The 25,446-nt window shown below is 31.4% G+C and overlaps 2 protein-coding genes across 2 annotated transcripts; one reads left to right on the top strand and one right to left on the bottom strand.

The window, feature by feature from the left end:
* The first annotated feature begins 4,429 nt into the window (after nucleotides 1–4,429).
* LOC145047727 (ammonium transporter 2-like) lies at nucleotides 4,430–9,445 on the top strand. The gene is made up of 3 exons (XM_078996065.1): nucleotides 4,430–5,156; nucleotides 6,934–7,323; nucleotides 8,738–9,445. Exons 1-3 carry the CDS (start codon nucleotides 4,515–4,517, stop codon nucleotides 9,176–9,178), a joined length of 1,473 nt encoding a protein of 490 aa, XP_078852191.1. The 5' UTR covers nucleotides 4,430–4,514; the 3' UTR covers nucleotides 9,179–9,445.
* Nucleotides 9,446–20,318: 10,873 nt separating this feature from the next.
* MSFC1 (Mitochondrial substrate carrier family protein) lies at nucleotides 20,319–22,728 on the bottom strand. Its single transcript, XM_078996064.1, has 2 exons — nucleotides 22,195–22,728; nucleotides 20,319–20,992 (listed from the first exon to the last, which is right to left on the bottom strand). The coding sequence occupies exons 1-2, from the start codon at nucleotides 22,606–22,608 to the stop codon at nucleotides 20,447–20,449; spliced, it is 960 nt and encodes a 319-aa protein (XP_078852190.1). The 5' UTR covers nucleotides 22,609–22,728; the 3' UTR covers nucleotides 20,319–20,446.
* Between the last annotated feature and the right edge of the window lie 2,718 nt (nucleotides 22,729–25,446).

Genomic DNA, 25,446 nt, shown 5'->3' with positions numbered 1-25,446 from the left:
ATGGCCCAAGTGAAATTAGGGTTTTCACATGAAGTGATGATTAGGGTTAAATGTTTCTTACTTAGCCCATTAAGGACTTAATCCGTTATGTTCAATATTGCCTGTTTGCCTTAGGTTAATTGCAAATGATTATTAATTAAAATTTGAAGTCTAATAATTAGTTCTAATGCGGGTGCCGATCAATCCCCAAAATTAGGGTTTCATGACATTAGGGTTTTCCAAACCCTAATTAGGGTTTCCAACCCAATACTAGCACATTAGCCAAATGGTTGGGCTTTTACGTCAATTAGGGCTTCATTAGGCCCATTAGGGTTTCATTAGGCCTACCAGGGTTTTATTAGGCCCATTTTGTCCAAGCATCCCAAACGAGTCAACACGCAAACAAGGCACACCGCTACCCAACACGGTGGCTGATGGCGGCAGCTACTACCTTACGGTGGTCGTTATGAGTTTTCTTTATTATACTACTCACTAATTACAATTTAAAATGCAAAAACCCAGAAATAAACACACACACACACACTAATAGATAAACACACACATGACTAACCTCGTGGTGGTCAACGGTGGTAGATAGTGGTAGCCACCACCTCACGGTGGTGGTGGTTCACTTTTCGTTCCCGATCACATAATACTAACCACACACGCAAGGATACGCGCACAGCCACCACCATGTGGCGGATGGTGGTGGCAGAACAGAAAAGGTGGCAGTAACCTCCATGGTTGGCACCCATGGTGGTCTTTCATGGTTTCCGGCCAATGAGCACACCCATCCTCGTGGAGCAACACCAAAACACACACAAACATGATCTAGTCACGTAAAACGCACCCATCATCAATCCGGAGCGCGATAGGAAGCGATTTGCGATGACTGCCACCACCTCACGGTGGTGGCAATGCTATCCCAAGATTCCATGCCCAACTACACGTCAACACACGCTCACACATCTTCAACATGCGAGTTTCTATTGGAAAAGGCATCCAATCTCATCCACCTCCCCCACGGTGGCGCATGGCTGTCAGAGAAGGATGCAAGCCGCAACAGCCACACATTATAGTGACGACAGCGATTGCAGCGGCAGAAGAAGACGGTGAAGAGCACTATAGTTTCACCGGTTAATGGGGCAGCGATGCTCGCCGATCCAAGTGGTTCACAGCTTCAATGGCAACGGACATCAGCGACAACCTCGCCTCATGGTATTCCGACGACCCATTGGTTTGACGTCGTGTGTGGCCTTTCTTCGCTGTCAGCGATTGCGCCGATGATTGGCTATGCTTGGCGACACCAGTCGCTAGGAGACGGTGGCCGAAAACAGTAGGAATGAGAGTTGTGGATGGAGGATGAAGAAGGAGTGGGGTGGCGGCCGATTAGCATGACTAGGGTTAGAGTTAGACGGGTAGTGAGGTTATATACCAGGTTCATACAAACTTCTCCCCATAATGACACCTTTAGTCCCTCATTCCCTTCTTTTCTTTTAAATTTAATCCAAATGTTACCAAACAACCCTTCCTATACAAAACCCTTTTCAATTTGGGTCCAAAATTTACCATTTAGTCATTGCCTCCAAGAATCTATTCAATATAAGTCCAAATGATACCAAACACACCCCGACTTCTGAAATCCTTTTCAAAATAGATCCCGAAATTACATTTTAACCCCCGAAGATTCAAATTTGATCATTTAGCTTCCCGAAACCAACACCCAATTAATTATTATTTGATTTTGGACAATAATAATATAAAATAATAAAAAAATTTACTTCTTAGGGTTTCGGGTTTATTATTTAATCATTCTATTTTAAACGGGATGTTACAACCAAAGTAATTTCTGACAGGTCCCTTATATTCTCCAAATTGGTTATTGAAGCTTCATATCTCTCAGGTACAGAAACGAGAATTTTTTCAACGATTCTCGAATATTAAAACTTTGAGCCAAGCAATCGTACCTTGTTTCCAATATACAGTAATCTGTCCGAATACTCCTTGATAGTCTTTGACTTTTCCATTCTCCGCATCTCAAATTCTCTGACCAAGTTGAGAGCCTACATGCCTCGAGTTCTTTCATCTCTTTCATATTCCTCCTTCTGATAATCCCACACTTCTTTTCCAGTTTTGAGGCACATAATTCTTGTGAAAATGGTTGTAGAGACTACAACAAAAAAGTAGCTTTTCCTTTGACTTTCTTGATGTCTTCTCTTTATGAACTTTGATTTGAGCCATGCTATGATTTTCTGGAAGATGAGGAACAACATAGTCCGCTTATACAACTTCCCAAAGATCCATGGCTTCAAGATAAGATGTCATTCTTGCAACCCATAACTGGTAATTATCACCATTGAACACAAGAATAGTGAATTTTGAAACAATACTTTTAGTCATTTGTCCTTACAGATCCCTCAAGAAATCAGCTCTAATACCAATTTGTTAGTTTTAAACAAATAGAAAATAAGACAATAGGTTGTAAACAGGAGAAAAGTAAATATGGGAGATATGCTATGCAATGATTAGAATTGTAAATTGAAATATCAAAATCAGTGTACTACATCAACTTATATAGCCATTATCCATGAATATCCAAATACTCGAGTCACATTTAACAGATACTTAAATTGCTAATATGTTTAATCTTTCTTGACCCATGGTACTTCGAAGATATGATTTCAATAACTTCAATTTCAAAAAACTTCTTTCCGTGGTAGCTACTATAACCATTACTATGGACAAAACCTTATATGCTACTAACACATTTAGAAACATGACCGTAAGGAATTTGAATGCCTACATTATATCGTCGGAAAATTACTCTGTTTAGGGCCTCATTGTTAGTTTTTCTCCAATTTTAGTTTATTTCTTTATTTTCCTTTACTATGTTGTTATGGTAGTATATTTGTTTTTCGTACTTTTATTTTCCCCTATTTAGTTAGGTGGTAAATCATGAAAATTTCATGTCAATTTAAATGTTCATAAATTTGCTCATATTTGCAAAATTTAACTTCTTTCTTTATAAAATGTTTTTGGTAAAGTCTTAAAGATTATCTTGACTTTAATAAACAATTCTCTTTGGATAGTTCTTGTTCTTTGCTTTTGTTAGGTGTCACATGTTTTGAATTTTATACCTTGTATGTAGAATTTCACATTTCAACCATTAGGCTTTTATCGAGGAGGCGATGTATCGTTTATGATAATGACATTCTTGAGGTTAATTAAAGAGATTTATATAAAGTTAATTAAATCTTAATATAAATAACAGTCGTTTTGCACTTAACCAGTTAAAAATAGCCTTTAGTTACATATGTTATCTTTAAAATCTGCAATCCCAATCTCACCTTATATAATGTACGAACGGGTATACATATTAGCCCCAACCCCACTTCATTACCCAATTTCCATCTCTAGTTTGAGGGTGGACAAAGTGAATAACTACATAGGGTCTGATTTTTTTATTTTATATATATATATATATATATATATATATATATATATATATATATATATATATATATATATATATATATATATATATATATATATAACTTATAATAACAATAAAGATTTTTTTTTTAATTGTTCCGAGTTTTTGAAAATATTTAATTTCTGATGACCGCTTTGTATATGTCTCGATACCCATTCCATTTTCCTCTTAAATGAACAAAGCTGCCGCTGCCGCGGGACGTTCACTCATTGACCAATTATTAGTTGACAATACCAAAAGACTAGCGCCAACCCTCGAAGACCTACGACTTTTTGCATTATTTTTCTTATTACTTTCCAAAATTTTCTTACGTCTAGATTGTTAACTTATGTATGAAACTATGAATATATAGAGAGAAACTCAGAAGCTATATTAAAATTCCAAACACCCCCTTTAAAATATCATGGTATACAAAATCACTTATCTAACCAATTTATAACTACTACCAAATTAGGCATTAATTTTTCTAGAATCAGCGTCTGAATTTTCATTATTTAAACGTCCAAACAGTCACCAAAAAAAAAAACGTTGGGGAGCATAGTAATGAAAATTGTGTTAATATTGACAAAATTTTAATTTCTACGATAGCGTCGAGCTTTTCCATCTGTTAGCATTTTCAACGAAAATTAATGAGGAAGAAAGAAGTCATTGCTAAATGATTTATAGTCTTATAGAGAAGAATATTCTTTTTACAATTCATTTCATATAAATAAGAACTCGAACACAAATTCAAAACAATAAAAAATCTGATTTCCAACTAGGAGCTAGTTTTGTCAAATATTTAAAAGGACGATTTAATATGTTAACAAGTTACGAATTGTACGTGTTATTTCTTCAAGAGAAAAAAAAATACATGTTCACAAATGAGAATTATAATTTATTTATTTACATATTTTATCATTTTAAACAAAAGAAAATATATTTCCGTCGGTATCAAATTATTCAGACATGATTCCATAAATAACTCATTCTGCCCCTATTTTTACCATTCACAAACTTCCACCTACTTTGTCATCAATCTAGAACAAATCTTGGAACAAAAATGGCGACACCGGGAGCATACCAAGAACACCTCCCGGCAGTTCCCGATTGGCTCAACAAAGGCGACAACGCATGGCAAATGACAGCATCTGCACTCGTCGGACTCCAAAGCATGCCGGGGCTCGTCATCCTCTACGCCTCCGTCGTCAAAAAGAAATGGGCGGTCAACTCCGCCTTCATGGCCCTTTACGCCTTCGCCGCCGTGCTCATTTGCTGGGTCTTACTTTGCTACCGGATGGCTTTCGGCGATGAACTCCTTCCTTTCTGGGGGAAGGGAGCACCGGCGTTGGGTCAGAAGTATCTCGCCCGTCAAGCCGTCCTGCCTGAGACCATTCACTATTACAGCGACGGCAGAGTTGAATCTCCGGCGACCAGGCCGTTTTATCCGATGGCTACGATGGTGTATTTTCAGTTCACTTTTGCTGCTATTACGATGATTCTGCTGGCTGGATCTGTGCTTGGGAGGATGAATATCAGGGCTTGGATGGCGTTCGTTCCTCTGTGGTTGGTGTTTTCATACACCGTCGGAGCATTTAGTCTGTGGGGTGGTGGTTTTCTGTATCATTGGGGTGTTATTGACTACTCCGGCGGCTATGTTATTCATCTGTCATCAGGGATCGCCGGTTTCACTGCTGCCTACTGGGTATGTACACGTTTACTGTCTATCATTGATTTCATTATTATTTAAAATGGATAATACATAATGTATTTATTCATAAATATAATTTTAATAATAGGAAATATGAAATTTAATAAAATGAACTTTTAAATAGTTACGAAACACGGATTATGAATAACATATACTGTACTTTTTAAAATAAAAATTTGAGAAAGAATTTAAGAGTATGACTTCGCCTTATTTACCTTGCAAGACTTTTTACATGAGTTGGTGAAAGATTTTTTTTTTGAATTTCTTTTTGATCGTGTTTTTAGGGAAAAAACTGTTTATTTATGCCTTAGACATTAAACAAATAAATAAGTTGTTGGTTATTTTATTTGCTTATATAATTAATATTTGGTAGCTTTTGGTCAAACTTCGAACATGTTAACCACCCATGAAATTAGTATGATAATCTTTCAGAAGATATAATATGATTATTAATGATATTCTGATGACAACATTGTTTTACCAAGTATCATTTATAAATATTTTAAAAAAAAAGTCTATACAATTGTATAATATTAGTTTTATAAAATGACCAAATATTTATTTTTGTGTGAGATTTTATTTTATTTTTTTCATTTTTAATAACAAAGTTGTTTTTAAATAAGATGTGTGATAATTTTAAAATTAAGATATTTAATATTTTATCTTTTTAATTAGTTGATCAATATAGTTTGCTTTCATGCAAATTATATAACGTGATACATTTTGTAACAAATAGTATGAAATATAATTTGTATAAATGAAGTATTATAATATAGAGTGTTATTTACTCGATATCAAATCATAAATTAATAATCGTATATTTTATCTAAAAAACAATTTTATAACAAGCTAAAATATACACAATAATATAGAGATGTAAAAGGAAAAAAAAAAAAAAAAAAAAAAACATTGTAAACGCAGAGACTTTTTACATAGATATAGAGTCAAATTTTTATATGTAATGTCGACCATACATTCACATGATATTCCATATATGATACCAATTATTTAAAGACTTCATTTTCTTTTGATCAAGTGGTTGCTTCTATAGACACTATAGAGTCATAAACCGATTACGAGTTGACGAGCCAACTCACTGCAAATCCAACACCATTTTGAATCAAATATGTTATGCTTATATTTACAAAAGTTATTAAAAAGAGTATGAAGCTTCTATTTATATAAATAAACAATGATAATACGCCTACCAACCTTTTTCACAAGTCAAGCTTACAGGGTTTTTGTTTCACATTATCTTTTTGAAAAGAATTAAAGAATCATAATGGAATTGAATTTGATCAAATGATGTATTTAACTTTTCTATAACCTTAAGTTAGTTTATTTATATACTGATGATACATACATCTTTCGAGTTAGAGCGCAAATAGTGAGAGTCCGTCTAAATTACTTATTCCAATTAGGAGCCGATATTTAAAAGTTAAAATTAACTACTTAGAATAAAATAAAAATAAATTTGTATTCAATAATATAATCATTATACTTTAATAATAAAAAAATAAAAAATTATAAAAACTAGTCAATAGGATATGTATAGTTTCATTCCATCATGTTTATCACAATCAAATGAATAAAATTCCCTTTATTTGACAATTGAGATGCCTTATTGATAGTGAGTTGATAACGTTCAAATAGTCAAAAAATAGTAACCACTAAAGAAACAAATAAAATATCTCAAAATCCATTTCTATTTATGATTTCTTGAATTATTTTTAAATTAAATTAACCATCTAGAATATTTTTGGCATTGAAGGTTGGGCCAAGGTTAAAAAGTGATAGGGAAAGGTTCCCTCCAAACAACGTATTGCTGATGCTCGCCGGAGCGGGATTACTATGGATGGGGTGGTCTGGTTTCAACGGCGGAGCTCCATACGCCGCTAACGTTCCTGCTTCGGTGGCGGTGTTAAACACAAACATATCCGCCGCCACAAGTCTTCTCGTTTGGACGACTCTCGATGTGGTTTTCTTTGGAAAACCATCGGTGATTGGGGCTGTTCAGGGTATGATGACGGGCCTAGCCTGCATTACTCCGGGAGCAGGGGTGGTGCAATCATGGGCGGCGATAGTCATGGGGATACTTTCCGGCAGCATTCCATGGTTTACGATGATGATCCTTCACAAAAAATCAATTTTGCTTCAAAAGGTGAAAACTCACTTCTAGAAACTTTTTGGCTTTTAAATTCTCATACGACATTGAAAATACTTTCTAACTAAAAAGGTATATAAGAATAATACGTCACATTAGATGGGTCCCATAAGAATAAAGAATATTATTTATCTTATTAGTATGCAGTTTCTTATCACCGTACACGTACAGACATATTTGTTTATTAAGGATATTTAACTGAATTATAATCGTATATTAATGTTATATAACTACGAGATTTTGACTTCTACCTGTTTATTCTAAACAACTACTGTTTTTTGTGATTAAACCAAACTACAACACATTTTTATATTTCTAAACAACTACTGTTTTTTGTTATTAAACCAAACTACAACACATTTTTATATTTTAATACTTATCTTTTGAATCAGATGCTAAATAATTTACAAAATATCAACAATTAATAAAATACTTCCAATGATAACAAAATGTAACTATAATTCTAAAATAAATTATCCGTTTAAGTAGAAAGTAATTGATTAATTAAGATATCAAAAAAATATTAATATACGAATCTCATAAACGAAGAATTCACTATTGATATTGAAATGCAACTTGATTTATTCAAAAAATTGTTGTCACGATTCTTTAATCGATATAAATCAACACATAAATTCTTTTCTTTATTATCAATTTAAGTTTTAAGCGAGATGCCATGTCACAATTCACAACATTATCATTTTTTTATTCAAAAGAAATATAAGTTTTATACATAATACATATTTCACTTCAAATTTGTATCGGGTGCGCCAATGCCAACTATTGCACCCATATAGCTACGCTTTTGAGAATAATTTAAGAGTATTTGAGATTGATTATTTGAAATGTTTATTGATTTATTACACCGTTAATAAATTAATTTAAGTAGTTAGATAGAAAAATATTCAAAATACTTATTAACTTAAATACACAATTTTTAGATAAGCAATCACAAACACAACCATATGTCCTTATCGTATTATGTTATCACGGTGGTATTTATAATATACTTCTTTCTTATTACACATAACATATATAATAAATATTATTTGATAGTTACTCATAACTACAAATACTAAATAGCATTTATTTTACATAACTTATCAATCGATTTGAACAATTTTAAAACAAACATATCGATTGAATAGATTACTCATCATATATTGTAGTTCTAGAAAAAGAAATGGTAGTAATACATATATAGATAACATTTATATGAAGGTGTTTTAGACTTTAGCGGTGTTTCACATAGTATGAAACACTTGACCTAAGTTTTAAAATTGACTCAACTTGTTCAAAAAAAGATATGCTACATGCATATTAAATATATTAATTAGCTATAGAACAAGAACATAATTTTGGACTTTCCATAAAATACATATATAACGTGTACATGTCTTAATAATTATAGGTGGATGACACCCTAGGTGTGTTTCACACACATGCAGTAGCAGGTCTCTTGGGTGGTCTATTGACCGGTCTACTTGCTGAGCCGACCCTATGCAACATGGTTTTACCGGTTACCGGTTCAAGAGGTGCATTTTATGGTAAAAACGGTGGCAAACAATTCCTAAAACAACTAGTCGCAGCCTTATTTGTGATCGGATGGAACCTCGTATCCACAACAATTATTCTTCTATTTATCAGAATTTTCATGCCATTAAGGATGCCTGAAAACGAGTTGATGATCGGTGATGATGCTGTTCATGGAGAAGAAGCGTATGCATTGTGGGGTGATGGTGAAAAATATGATCCAAATAGACATGGCTCCATTTTTGGAGCAGCTGAGCTAACGCCAAATGATCATAATTATAACCATACCACAGCTAGAGGCGTTACCATTAATTTGTAGATTCTTCATTCATCATTCATTGTTTGTTCGGTTCCCACATAATTAATAGCCTTCAAATTCATATTTAATATGAATGTCTACGTGGACACATTTGATTTATCATCACATATTGTGAAAAATGTTTAGGTCATATTCCCATCAATGTTGTTGTGTATATAGTGATGGCTTAAAAATGACAGTAGGGTGTGCATTAAAAGTTGTTTACATGTTGAAGAGTGTACGATGATTGTTTTCTTTTTGCAATAGAAAACTGTTTTTCCTCGGCAACATATGACTTTACAATATTTTATAACTTGGCGAATATCGTGTGTTGAATAAAATTAAATATGGAAAAATATGTTAGTTGAAATGTCTACATTCTTGTCATTAACCATGAAATAGTACTATACCAAGTTGCCTTAAAACATTGTGGATATTTTATATCATATTATAAAATAAAATATATTAAAAGGGGAAATTACTAATATATCCAAAAACAATAATTACTTATCTAATAATACCAAAAAAAAAAAAAAACACTAGCCAAAATTAGCCAACAAAAAAGTAGACTGGTTAGAGTTGACTACGGTCAACGCTCTAAAACTACTATTTCGTTGCAATTTGCTATTTTTTCATGGTTTGTCTCCTGTTTTGTGGTTCATTGGTCCAAAGCATATAATATCTTATTTTTCGGTTTAGGTTTATTTTTCCTTCCATTGTTTATTATTTTCTCTAAATGGAGCACCCGAAAAACAATGAGATGCATCCATTTTTAATGAAAATTTTACCGTATTATTGATCATGAATAGTTTATGTAGATATGGATAACTTTGTTTTTTGAAAAAAACCGAAAAAAAAAAATTAAATCCATAGGTTTCATAATTCATACGAAACATACGGTGTACAAGTTCACAATGCACAGATTGTGTAGTGTGGACTTGTACACCGTAGGTTTTGTATGAACCCCACAATTTTTTTTCCGTTTTTTTAATCTATTGTAACTTGTAAGCAATTATATATATATATATATATATATATATATATATATATATATATATATATATATATATATATATATATATATATATATATATATATATATATATATTATGATTTCATGATTTTTTCAAAAAAGTTTTAAAAAGAATAACAAAACAGTAAGTTGATATTCAAAAACCGTAGACTTCAACCTAAAACCATAGTTTTTGGGCAAAAAAAAGGAAAGAAAGAAAAACGTATTTTTTTACCCAAAACCGTAGCCTACGGTTTGGGAAACTGTATTTGGTAGAGAGAAAACCGTAGGTTTTATCAAGGTTGTCAAGATCGAGATCCTACCTAGGATCGATTTTGGGTTTGCAAGATCGGGATCGTAAGATCGGGATCGAGATCCTAAGATCCTACAAAATAGAATATAATTTTAATGTATAATATTTAATCATGAAAACTATTTCAAACATTTAGTTTTTCATGCAAAAGTTATAAAAACTTCAAAATATTAGTCATAAGTCACAATAAAAAATGATAAATGGTAGATTGGTAAATGATAAAAAGCATAAAGTGGTAAAAAAAATTTCATTTGCAAAAAAAAAAAAAAATCAAAGGAAGGTAGGATCGGATCGGATCTCAATCTTACGATCTTACCCCAAATACGATCCTTTAACGATCCGGATCGTTTTTCATACCTAGGATTGTAGGATCGTACGATCCTACGATCAGGATCGCAATTTTGACAACTATGAGTTTTATATCTTCAAAATTAAAAAAAAAAAATTTAAAAAAAGTTATAGTAAACACGATACAGTAGACAAATTAGCAAAACAGTAGCCGAATCTAAATACCTACGGTTTGTGGGCTATTTTGGGATAATTCCTAATTTTAAGCTAAAAATTGTTAATTACTTCTTTAATTTGGTTAGATTAGTAATTACCCCGTATTAAAATCATGTCATCTTAGTGGTTCTATACATGAAAAAGGAATAAATTTATTATTTGTTAACTATTTTTTTTATAACAAAAATATTAATTTATTAATTTAATTATCATCGTACAACGAATGAGATAATAAATAGGCAACAAGCTGCGCAGTAAGTTATTTATTTATTTATTATATATGGTAAAACTAATTTTTTTAAAACTACATTCATAGATCTAGGAGATATAATATTGTTATGCAAGATCCATTGTACTCTATTAAGAAACTTTACCGTATCTAACACAGGAAAACCAAACGTATGTAAATAATATGAACACTTATTAACTATTATTATGGTTAATAAATCTATTTGGATGTCTTTTACATCTATATCATATTGATATTATCTGTGTGTTAGAGTTACTTGTGAATACATTAAATATATATAATTTATAATTGGATCTTATTTTTAATTATTGTATAGTTAATTAATAAAAAAATAATTTAATTAAATAACGCTAAAAATTTAAAGAAACACACTACATTAATAAACTCAAAATGTAAAATAAATAATTTTAAAAAATCTAATTTTACGAATTTCATTAGGTATAATTCTAACTTAAAATATATTTGAGCTTTCCTCTATTTGAAAGCATTATTCATAACGTTTATCATTAAATCTAATATATATATATATATATATATATATATATATATATATATATATATATATATATATATATATATATATATATATATATATATATATATATATATATATATATATATATAAACTAATATCTTAATTAAATAACAAAAATTAGATAAATTTCAAAAATATAAATTAAAAGTAGAAACAAAAGAAAATTTAAAACTAAAATTATATATAATATCAAATATTGAGAACCTAAAACTAAATAATTACTTCTTAGATATGTCAATGGTTGATGTAATAAGCCGTGATGCAAATTATTTACTCTTTAAACTATAATAAAAACTTAAGAAACTAAAAAACAACTTTAAACATTTTTTAAAATAGACATCTCCAGAAAAATACTAAAATTTTACCCTAATTTACAAAAAAGTCTCAAACCAAATTTTGTTTACGAAAAAGCATAAGCTACCGGTAAAAATGGCAATTTGACCCATTTTTTCCAGTTTACCGGTTTTATTACTTACCCATTTCACTAAAATCTCATTATTTTACCCTAATTTGTTAATAAGTCCCAAAATAAAATTTACTGATGATTTGACCATTTCTCTATGTAACATACATTTTATCGGTTTCATTGCTGATTCGGACGTCTAGTCATTAAATGAGATGATGAGATGGATATGTTAAGTTATATAATGTTATGTTTAGCATAAAACTTGATATCCTGATGTACTGTATATCTTTTTGGAACATAAAATGCATCCAATGAAGACTACAATAATTACATAAACTAACACCAACTGCGTTATTTTTTACGTTTATAAGAAATATCAAATTATCTATTTAATCTTATGTAACCCAGTATATCCATCTCATCAGACATCAACTTATTTTCTATCATTTTTTCTTGGAAACACACATTTTATTGGTTTCACTACTGACAAAGATACATAGTCATAAATAAGACGATGAGATGAGTATCAAATTTTACAATAAATGTGATATTATATAACTCATCGTATTCATCTTATCAGCTAATTTAATGAATAGGTGTCTAAGTCAACAATGAAACCGATAAAATGTATGTTAATGAAGAAAATTGTCAAATCATCACTAAATTTTATTTTGGGACTTATTCGCAAATTAGGGTAAAATAATGGGACTTTAGTGAAATATGTAGGTAATAAAACCGGTAAACCAGAAAAAATAGGTCAAAGTTGGATGCATTTTGCCTTAGACTAGACGAGTCCATTCATGGACTCGGCGAGTCTGCTGTGCAGACAACATCAAAACTCGATTTTCAGCTACTTTTGCAAGTATAACAAGAAAACAAGCCTAGGCTCTGATACCACTGAAGGGTTATGAGCATTCTAACACTCCTAAGTGTACATGCAACCCTAAATACATTGGATCTATGTTTTCTCTATTATACGTACAATTATGAATATCCAAGGTATTATCCTAATCTAGCATACAAAATAATGAATATAACAAGATAGAATACATACCTCTTTGATGTAGAATGTCTTCATGAAGCTTGAGTGCCTAGTCCCCCAAGTGTAACACCTCAAATGGTTCACACAACACCAAATACACTTGGAATAACTTGAGAGAAACTTGAATACTCCTTGAAATCGTCTAGCCCGCACACTCACACATAGTGCACGATTTCTTGAGCCATGGGATTCTTTTATATGGTGGCTATTAGGGTTACTCCATGTAACTCATAAATTTACCCATTCCTTAAGCTCCATGGATTTTAACCTCCATGGAGTATCCATGGGTCACCCCATGGACTTAATCCAACATAAGGAATCTTGGATCACAAGCCCACATATATAAGAATGAATGATTTACACAATCAACCCATATATTTAATTAGTCTCCTTTTGATCACTTAATTAATTCCAAATTAATTCTTGATCAATACTAATTAAATAACCTTATTAATATATTATAACTTAAAATATATTAACCAACTTTAAGTGTTATTTCTCTCATTATAGTCTATCCAAATGCATGATGTCATGCAACCCAAATGGACCATGTCGGGTCGGGTCAAGTCTTACCAATTATAGTTATGGACTTAGACATTAATCCAACAAAAACTTCATAACTTGATCACTCTATCTTGTAGATCTAGCAATTTTTTCCCTTGGGGCACTTTTTGGTACCAAATATGGTGATTCTTGAGCATGGCAAGCTCTTGACCAAATAAGTCATCCTTTCAAACCTTATGGGGGGTCTTAAGTTATAAAGATGTGGTCTTGATGCATGCTATAGAAGGTCTTAAGGCATTAAGATGTTAAGATTTATTAAGCACTTAATGGACATGTAAAGTCATAAAGTTGGAAACTTTATGACTCTTGATGGAATTTTAGTCTTGGATCTGCAATTAGATGTGTTAAGTCAAAGATATAAACACTTAATAAGTTAAGAGGGGGACTACTGCGTACACTGGTCGTATCGAAGGGTACGTTGCGATTATGCATATCTAGCCATGATGCCTTGGATAACTAGTACACCCCCATGTACAAAGCCTAAGTTGACTCGGCTGAGTTGACTTGGCTTTGTTGATTGGTTAACTTGTAAATTTTGACCAGTTTTGACCAATAATATTTTAGGGAAATGTTATTAATTTATAATGGAAATGTTTTGACACTTAGGATTTGGGTTGAGCCGGTTGTCGGAGCTAGGAGTTATTCATATTGCATTCAGACTGTGAGGTGAGTTTTCCTCATTGTACTTACAGGTCGAAGGCACCAAGGTCGCCCCATTGGATTGATATCCTAGTTACCGTATGTTGTTATGCTATTGTGATCTGTTAGATCCGTATGATTATCTATATTTTCCAGTTTTGTGTTCATGTTTGTTTGTTGGATATGTCTACATGTTGGTTTGGGTTGAGGCGGTCCTGCTTTGTGTTGTAGGCCAAGTCACCCGGGGATGGCCAAATAGATTGTAGGCCATGCGAGGCGGTTTAGTTAGGCCAGCGGCCTGTAGAGTGGTTCATATAGGTTGTAGGCCTTATGAGGCGGCCCAGTCAGACTGGCTGTTCGTGGAGCAGTCCAGATAGGTTGTAGGGCCTGCGAGGTGGTCCAGTTAGGCTGGATGCTCATGTTTGCATGCTTGCTTGTTATGTGGTTTGTTAGTACTTTGGGGAACTCACTAAGCGTTGGCTTACAATTTTAGTTTTGTTTCAAGTACTTCAGAGGATCGTGGCAAGGCGAAGGCGTGACTGTACACATCTTAAATTTTATTTTGTTGATCTTAGAAGACTTTGTTTTTGAATAATATTTTGAAAACAATGGTTATGTAAACAATTATTTTTAGTAAATAAGTTGTTTTGAAAAAGTTTAAATTCGTTGTGATTTTTGAGACGTTACATTACTTATTTGAAGTATAAATACCTTTATATCAACCAATTAATTACCATAAGTACCATAAGTTTTAAGAAAACTTTTGAGTGGTTTGTGGTTAATTAGTTGAAAGTTGAGTTCTTATATTAAATTAAAATGTAATTAATCAATTTAAAACCATTATTACAAAGAATGTGAAAAAACTTGGAAGTTTCAAAATAATATGGAGCAAGTAAGTTGGCCTTTTTTATAATTGCAATTATTATTAAAAGGCAATTGAAGGGGAAATGGAGTTTTTTATACAACTTTGTTGTATTTTAAGTAAATAGGTCCATAAACAAAACACGACCACATACATGAAAATCTAGATACAAATTCATTTTGAAAGAATTTTATTGCTGACATTAATGATGAATTTAATTAGTTTTAATAAAAAAAAATTATAATTGTAGATACCATTTAATATACATACAATTATAGAAATCATTTAATATATATATATATATATATATATATATATATATATATATATATATAGTTCAATAATTAGTTAATTTACTTAATTTATATTGGTGCATTTAGCATACAATAAATGTAAAACACACACACACATATATATATATATATATATATATATATATATATATAGAGAGAGAGAGAGAGAGAGAAAGAGAGAGAGAGAGAGAGAGAGAGAGAGTTAGGTTCATGTGAGACGGTCTAATTTTGTGAGACCGTGAGACGCATTTTTTTTTATTTTATTATTTTTTTAGTTAATTTAAGTTCCGAAAATATTATTTAAAAAAAGAATTTTTGGATTTTTTCATTTATTTTGCATTTTAAAATTATTTTTTAGAATATGTATAGTGTAATATTCTATTAGAATATTTCACGTATTTTAAAAAAAAAAAACGGGATTTTTTTTTTATTTTTTTTAAATTTTTCTTTAGTTAATTCAAGTTCCGGAAATAATATTTAAAAAAAGAATTTTTAGATTTTTCCATTTATTTTCCATTTTAAAAATAGTTTTTAGAATATGTCAGTGTAATATTCTATTAAAATATTTCACGTATTTATAAAAAAAAAAAAAAAAAAAAAAAGAATTTTTTTTTTAATTTTTTTATATTTTTTTTGTTAATTCAAGTTCCGAAAATATTATTTAAAAAAGAAATTTTAGATTTTTCCATTTATTTTGCATTTTAAAATTATTTTTAGATTTTATCTCACGGTCTCACAAAATTAAAATGATCTCAAATGAACCTGAACATATATATATATATATATATATATATATATATATATATATATATATATATATATATATATATATATATATATATATATATATATATATATATATATATATATATCAAGTTTTTAAATGGGTAGACCTCCTATAATAATACTTTCAACTCACCTACCTATTTAATTTGTGCCATTAGCCTTGTTTTCAGAACATCAAATGACAGTGATTTTCTTCCTATTTATTCTTTTACTCACTTATCAAAACATATCTCAAATCAAGAGATATAATTAAAATAGAGAATTAAATGACCAGTGATTTTGTTAAGATCTTCCTATTTATTCTTTTTACTCACTTATCAAAACATATATCAAAATCAAGAGATATAATCAAAATAGAAAATTAATGGATTTCATATATCATTATCTTATATAAATAAGAAAATAATTTGAAAGAAAATACAGAAAAATATTTAAATTTTCTTTTGTTAGATATCAAATTTGATGATAATTGTTATCGAGAATTTAGAAAAGAAAAGATAGATTTGAATGATTAAAGATGAAGAACACAAAGAGTAAATATTAATCAGATCTCATATTGATTAAGACTGATTACAGAATAAGCAGAAGAGAGTTTTAGCATTCGTGTCCTCTACTTCTAGCCTAAGTCCCTATTTATAGGGAACAAACAAAAAATATAGTAAGTCTATACATTTTCACTTCGCACAAAAAATGACTTAGTAAAATAACATAAAATGCGAAACAACACAATACACTATATGCGACTTTTTACAATTTACATCAACATTCTCCCCCTTTGTAAACAGTCGATGCAATTCAACTCAAAAGCTTTTAAATTGCAGAGTGAATTGTCCTTCGCACTTCTCCATACCAGGAGATCACCTTCTTCAGATCTTTCTTGTCTCCTTCGTTATTCTTCTTGCAATTATTCATACGTACTATGAAGTGCGTATATTGCGAAGAATTATATCTTTCAATCTCTGAGACTTTGAACAAAAACTTCTTCGGATTTCCTTTTGTATCCCTTCCAGAAAAGACCATGACAAATGGTTTCAGGCATATTTCACCAACAGCATACTTTGACAAAGCAGATTGAGTCAAAGTCTCCTCCCATGGAACTTTTACTTCCCTTCCCAGCACATTTGCTAATTCTTCATTTGTAAGAGCTAAACAATCGAAATAGTTATCGATGAATGTCTTCACATGTGCGAAGCCAACCTTGAATACATATGTATCAGAGCCTTTAAGATTGTTTTCTTCCATATGCTTCAGGATCAGTGCTACTTGAATTAAATCATTGCAGTTCATCAATGGAAAGTCAGCTACTGTGAAGTCATATTGTTTGTTGTCTGCTCTGATACCAATTGATGAGAATTGTTATCGAGAATTTAGAAAAGAAAAGATAGATTTGAATGATTAAAGATGAAGAACACAAAGAGTAAATATTAATCAGATCTCATATTGATTAAGACTGATTACAGAATAAGCAGAAGAGAGTTTTAGCATTCGTTTTGTCTGAATTCCTTCAGTTCAACTAGACATTGTTTCACAGAGTTGATCTTCATCTTTTCGCTACCTTGATACTTTTCTTTTAGAGTATTCTAGATATCTTTGGTTGTTTTACAACTACGAATATAATTGTAAACCACAGGAGGTAGAGCACCTCTTAGTTCTCTCATGCATTTCTTTTCATTATTCTTCAGTCGATTTCGTTGTTCTTCAACATCAGTAGATGCAGTGGATGATCCAATTGGTTGAACATTAGCAGGAGCTTGTACTGTTCCGTCGATACACTTCCAAAGTTCTTCATCAATTCCATTTAAGTAATCTTCCATTCTATCAGCCCACTGATCATAGTATTTGGAATTAAAATCGGAATTTTGGTTGAGGAACTAAGCAAGTGAGAGAAAGAAGTCATTGTATTCATGTTGAAGTTCGCCATTGATGAACACAGAAAATATCCGAAAACTTGAAAACTTGATGAATTTCAGAATTTTATCAAATGAATTGATCACAAATCACTAATCGATTACTCGACTTAACAATTCAAATACAGAATCAATTCAAATCTGAAGATCAATAGTGATTTTCAAAACCAAAAATGCGCGGAAAATTTTGAGTAAATTTGTAACTCAAAAAGCAAATGATTCTTATACGAAAATCAGATCTAAGCAGTTTGAATCCTGCTCTGATACCAATTGATGAGAATTGTTATCGAGAATTTAGAAAAGAAAAGATAGATTTGAATGATTAAAGATGAAGAACACAAAGAGTAAATATTAATCAGATCTCATATTGATTAAGACTGATTACAGAATAAGCAGAAGAGAGTTTTAGCATTCGTGTCCTCTACTTCTAGCCTAAGTCCCTATTTATAGGGAACAAACAAAAAATATAGTAAGTCTATACATTTTCACTTCTCACAAAAAATGACTTAGTAAAATAACATAAAATGCAAAACAACACAATACACTACATGCGATTTTTTACAATTTACATCAACAAAATTAATGATATGTTTGTGAATATTCTTAAAATAAAAGTCACCCTCGGAAAAGTCATGCAGATAGGCAGATATAGATGAGTCTCATTTAAAGAAATATTATTATTTAAATTATTAATTTATAATATGTACTTCTTTATATTATAACAGATTTGAATGTTAAAGAAATGATTTGTGATTGAAACTAAACATGAACTGTAAATAATATTAGTATTTTGAAAACGGTATTAATTATTAATATTTTGAACTATTTTAGTTTTATTTTATCAAATTAAGCTGCTTTAAATATTTTTAATGGTCAAAAAGTCAAAATTATATAGTTTAATATTTTTATAACCAAATACTAAATTACTATATTGATGCTAACATTTTAATGTATTATGATTATTAATTATTAATATATGTCTTATGAATCATAAAATGCTTATGCTTAGTGATATAATACTTACAATCATTTTTAATAGTTTGCGTAATGTGAATGTCAAAAAAATAAAAGATGATTAAAAAAGTAATATAAAACATTCCAAAGAATAAAACCTTCCCTTTCATGAGCATCATGCGTGTCCAATTTCATATTCACAACGTATTTTTTCTTCCTTTGTCAAAGAAAATTTTTTAGTTAAGGTGGTGAGTATTTTCATTTCTTAATTCATAATAATTAATATTATTTTATAATTATAATTGTAAAACTATAAAAAAAAAAAAAAAAAGTACACTTACTCTCATCTTTGAAGATATTTATTACTTTATTATTATTATTATGTACATTTACCGGGTGATTTGTATTGTATTTGATTTTCGTTATTATAAACTAACCGACTACAAACATATTATAGTTTATAATATAAATTTCAACACGTTTTAAATAAATTGCTTGTTTCACTTTCATATGGTGGTGTCTAGATTTTAACTTTTAGTGCAATACATTGAACTACTCTTCAAGTTCAAAGCATATCATATTTGACTTTGTACACGGTTTCCTTATCTACAGTTTTATGTACACGTATCATTACATTGTTATATTAATTTAATTCATGTTCTTTTTATATATCTACTTTGATATAATTAAATGGCTAACATCATAAAACAGCAAATATACTATTGGGAATAAACTATTTGAGATGTAGTTCTGGGTTAATATCATAAAAAGGGACAAACTATAGATATTCAGAAAATACCTTTCCATTTAAAATACTACACAAGGTAAGCACAAAGTCACAAACATACTATCAATATTCAATATGGGTATTTTCTAAACAAAACTTTCAAGTTATTTACCTTATAATTTTCTTTTAACATATTGGTGCTTTTGAACATTTTAAATAATTTGTTACTCATTTATAACATTAACTGTCAACTTTTTTTTTTATTCAGCCAACAACATAGAGTGCATATATCGATGCTACAACCGACTAGATTTCTCAAAGTACAGTGTCCTAATAAGAAAAAAAATTAAAAGTACAACGCCTTAACTAGAAAAATCAAAGTACATTATTATTTCTAGCAATTAGCTCCATCTTAAAACCAATGTTGGTCTACAAAACCAAAACAAAACCTCCCAAGTTACAAAACCAATACCAAAACATTACAAAAAAAAAAAATCATGCGGGTAACGGTATTTCATGAACATATTTCTTCTCATAAAACCCCATCACCTGGTCAGCCACCCCCCACATAATCGCCTGACCGGGTGGTATCCTCATCAACCGTGGAACCAAACCCTTCCACAACGCAAACAACCCTTCCTCACCATAAATCTTTTTAATTGCATCAAACATCCCCTTATAATACTTCCCTTCACCTCCCAATTTACTCTGTGCCATTAGCCTTGTTTTCACAACATCAAAAGGCCCAGTGCAAACGGGGCCCGCAGTGCCAGCTAGGAACCCAGATATCATCGATTGCCAGGGTTGCAAGACTTTTCCATCGCCTTCGTGTTTCCTCCATAACAACCCGTCGAATGTGTTCTTGGCGGTGAACATGACTGCTTGGTTCGTGCCATTTCGCATTACGGTTGGGGAAGCGCCGGCCCAGAGACCGCGTATGCCTTCCTCACGGATGATTAACCGCCCGCAATGGATTGGACCTTTGTATTTTAGAAGCTCTTGACTTAGTCCCTTTTGTTGTTGTAATCTTATTTTTACAACCTGCGTTAAGTATAGTTGAAATTTGAGGAAAATTTTAAGGATAAATGGAAGAAATAGCAATGTACTTTTGTTTTTTTTATTGTGTGTGTATTATAGCATCCTAGTATATAGCATCGGATTTTCATTTTTTTTTTCTTGTTAAGTCGTTGTGCTTCGAAAATTTTACCCAATTATAGCATTGGACTTTCAACTCTTTTTTTCTTGTTGAAGACATTATATGCTGAAAAATGGATTTTCTATTTTACCCAATTATTGCATTGGACTTTCAACTTTTTTCTTATTACAGCATTATACTTTGAAAAAACTACCCGATTATAGTAGTGAAAATTGCTTTTTAGTTGGATGACATTGCTATATGGTGGATTTTTTAAAGTACAATATATCAGCAGACTTATGGAAACTGAATGAACAAGTAAATGAGGATATTTTGTAAAAGTTAGGAATCAATCGAGGAAAGTCTTGTTTCTATAACTTTCTTTATTAATTTTTTTTCCATTAAGTCAAAAGGAGACACTCAAACACTCATATATAGTTTATCAACTTAGCTCTTGTCCTATTGAGTCCATTAAGTCAAAAAGAAACAATACCCGAAATCTCGTTTGGAACTTGAGTAAAATTTAAATGATACTCTCAAAATGAGTACGTTATTTGTCTATAATAGTATTACAATTAAGTAGATTACCTTTTAAAAGAAGAAAGCTATGATAAACATTATATTTTATAAACGACTTACAGGTAACAGGGCCTCCATTTAAAGGTGTTATTATTAGTTTATTACTAGAGAACCAAAAGGTAACTGGTAAAGCATTCTTTATATATTCCAGTGTTCTAACTTTTCACTATAATTGTTAAAACAGTAAACATTCATCAACTCAAATCGTTGTTTTATATCCCCTAAATAGACTCCATACGATTTAAAACGCCATTTCATTCATCCTATTTAGCCAATTGAAGAAGCAGCCAAGCTAAATTATAGTTTTTTTTTTTTGTAAATATAAAGCTAAATCCAACGAACCAAATGCCAAACATGCACAGTGAAATGGTATTTTAAACTAATTGGGTATGTAGATCTATGACACATTAGTATAATTGAGCTAATTGGGGAAATTCAAACTGAAGTGCATATAAACAGATTAAAAACAGTCTACAAAAATTTAGGCAATTGCATGTGTAAAATCGAATGGAGATTCGACTAACCTCACCTCAAATGGGGTAACAATCACAAGAGCTTCAATGACACCAGCACCAAACCCAGAAAGGAACCTCCCACCATCGCTAATCTTTCCGGTGTTGGAATCCTTAAATACCGATTGTAACACGGCATTGGAGAACATCCGTAGGGCATACTTCAATGTCAAGTGGGTGGCAAAGGGTGTCAAACCCTTCCAGAGAGCACGGACGCCTTCGTTTGTGACAGTGGTGCTGCCGCAATGAAGAATACCCTTGTAGTAACCGACCCGATCCAGTTGTAAACGGGTCTTGATGACATCGATGGGTTGGAGACAAGATGCCTCGACAATTCCGCCGAGTGAACCCGATATGGCTTTTACATATGCAGGGATTGCTGGTTTTCTTTGGGTCTGGTTTGATGGGTTTCCATCAAGTTTCTCTGCCATTGGAGAAGGAAAGGGAGAAATTCCTTCCGTATCTCCTTTTACGGCGGTTGGAAAAAGCTGGGGGGTTGGTAGGCAGCCTGAATTGTTAAGTCTTATAAATGTGTTCCACCCATTCGTCTTTTTGACATCGGTTACTCTTTAGCCTTTACTTGGCATATAAAAATAGGAGAAAATTAAAAATCAAGTCATTTTTTAATGTGATTTTGTAAAAGAAAAAATAGTCAACAAGTCCGCAGACAAGACTAATTTATATGTTGTCTTGTTTCCGGCTATAATTTTATTGTAGTCTATAAAAATCAATATTTTAAAAAGTTCGTGATGACATTTTAAGGCATATATTTATCGTCGAGTTTTGATAAAATGTCATCTTAAGTCATATATGTATATAAAAATGAATAATAGTATAAATATATATAAATTTATTAATTATATATAAAATTGTCGCCTTAAATTATGTTTTACAAACGACATAGCTCGCCACAGCTTGAAAAAGCTTGAGACTTGATATTTCCGTCAAGTCACGCCTTACATTATTTAGAACATTGATATAAATATATTTTCTTCATTTTTTCCTATGAAACTAAGCCATCTACAGTTTCCTCTCGTCTCAACTGTTATTTCGATTGTTCTTTTAAGGAAACTGTGTTCTTGAGATCTTTTAAGGAGGGAAGGAAATGAAATATAATGTTATGTGTTCTTGAATTTCGTTTAAGGATGAGGAAGAAAGGGAATGGAAGGACAATAGGGGATTTTCCTCTTAAAATATATCCTCCTAATTGGAGATGATGAAGAATGAAAGGGAAGGAAATGAAATGAAGGGGTTCCTATCAGTTTTAAACTCGAGGACAAAGTGGAAAATAGTTGAATATACCACCTCACAATGTAACTAAGTGGATACATTTCTCTATAATGATATCTTAATGGGCCGACCTCCCCATCAAACAATATACATACGAGTTATCATACAAGTACCACACGATGGATAGCTAGCCCAAGTTTACAAGTGAGGCATGTCTAAACTACCATCATATCACCTTAACACCTTACTTTGATACCCAACTTCATATGGTCACACAAGACAACCTATGCACATGTTCATGAAGAAACCAAGTGCAAAACATCAAAGTTATTGTAACCTCCTGACTCCTAGGTATAATATTTAATTAATTTACATTCATAATGTCAGAGGAACTCGACGAGTTGGATGCCCCAACTCGCCGAGTAGAGGAGTTAATGGCCGCGTGATTTTTAGAGTCTAATCGACGAGTTGGAGGACCCAAACTCAACGAGTAGGTATTGAGTGAGAAAACCCTAATTTTATGGGTTTGTGTCATATTTAAAGGACCTTAAACCTTCATTTCCGCCTCCCTTATCATCTTAACACTCTGAGAGAAACCCTAATCGAGCTATATCCTTGTGTGAGAGAAATAGATGCTAATAATGCATATTTTAATGCATTTTTGGAGGAAGATTGAGTAGCAAAAGGCTTGGGACGAGAGGGAGCTCTTGGATACGGGGTTCATTCATTCTTAGCTTCTATTTGAAGGTAAAAAGCTACCACCTTGCTCGTTGTTTTGTTAGATCTATTTTCTAGGGAGTTTAGGACCTTTTTCCATCCTTCTTTGAGTTATAGAGTTGTTTGAGTTTGCCCTGGAGTTGAGACTTCAAATCTGGACAATATGAAGTGCTTTAAGTTGGTATTAAAAAAGTTGGTTTCATGCACTGTAATCTAGTGTAGGGATAAACTTAGACTTATGGAAGATACCTAATTCAATTAAGTTGATATTAAGTAGTCTCATTAGGTAAAACATGCAAAACGAAACACAATAATAAATAGTTGACAAAGGTAGTAAACAATACTCATAAACGATCTTTGTTATTTAATCACCAAAATCAATTATATTTATTTTATTACAAGTTTCAAACTAATCATCTAACTATTAAAACTGATATCATCTCTCAAACCAATACTTCTAGCATGTTGACTATGTTTAACCCTACTCAGAGCCTTTGTGAGAGGATCTGCAGGATTATCTTATGAGAAAACTCTTTTTACTATGAGATGTCCTTCTTCAACTCTATGACTGATATAATGATTACTATCTATCGATATATCTTCATTTACCATGATCTTTCAGTTCTCTGTTCAAGGAAATTGCTCCTTCATTATCATATGAAAGTTTCATTGGCTCCTGAACGGTCAGAACTATTCCGAGATCACCGATAAAATTCTTCATCCAAGCCACTTCCTTTGATGCTTCACTCACTGTTATATACTCTGGTTCACAATTAGAATCAGCCACCATGTCTTTCTTGGAACTTTACCAAGTGACTACTCCTCCATTTAACAGAAACACCCAACCAAATCTAGAACGAAGATTATCTCTATCTGTTTGAAAGCTAGCGTCACTATACCCACTAAATTTTAATGTATCACTACCACCAAAAACTAGAATCAGATCCTTTGCCATTTGCAGATACTTAAGAATGTTCTTCAATGTTGTCTAATGAGCTCTGCCAGGATTTCCCTGAAAGCAACTAACCATGCTTAAAGCAAAAGACGCATCAGGGCGAGTACATGTCATATCATACATGATCGATCCTACAGATGAAGCATATGAGACTCTACTCATTTCATTTATCTCTTTATATTTACTAAGGATTTGAGTCTTACTCAACTTGACATTACTCTGGATAGGTAGCTCTCCTTTCTTGGAATTCTCCATACTAAAATGTTTTAATACCTTATCTAGATAAGTACTTTGACTAAGACCAATTATTCTTTTCTTTCTATCCCTTAAGATTCTTATTCCAAGAATATATGTTGCCTCTCCTAGA

This window comes from Lactuca saligna, chromosome 5 (assembly GCF_052625555.1).
Source record: "Lactuca saligna cultivar CGN05327 chromosome 5, ASM5262555v1, whole genome shotgun sequence".
In the NCBI taxonomy this organism is placed as follows: Eukaryota; Viridiplantae; Streptophyta; class Magnoliopsida; order Asterales; family Asteraceae; genus Lactuca; species Lactuca saligna.
This window is presented reverse-complemented; position numbering and strand designations above follow the sequence as displayed.

Bases quoted from the DNA above. Each gene is read 5' to 3' on its own strand.
- LOC145047727 (XM_078996065.1), top strand. From the start codon at position 4,515: ATGGCGACACCGGGAGCATACCAAGAACACCTCCCGGCAGTTCCCGAT. The intron at 5,157-6,933 runs GTATGTACACGT...TTGGCATTGAAG, and splicing joins GTTTCACTGCTGCCTACTGG to GTTGGGCCAAGGTTAAAAAG. The intron at 7,324-8,737 runs GTGAAAACTCAC...TAATAATTATAG, and splicing joins AATCAATTTTGCTTCAAAAG to GTGGATGACACCCTAGGTGT.
- MSFC1 (XM_078996064.1), bottom strand. From the start codon at position 22,608: ATGGCAGAGAAACTTGATGGAAACCCATCAAACCAGACCCAAAGAAAA. The intron at 20,993-22,194 runs GTGAGGTTAGTC...TACTTAACGCAG, and splicing joins TGATTGTTACCCCATTTGAG to GTTGTAAAAATAAGATTACA.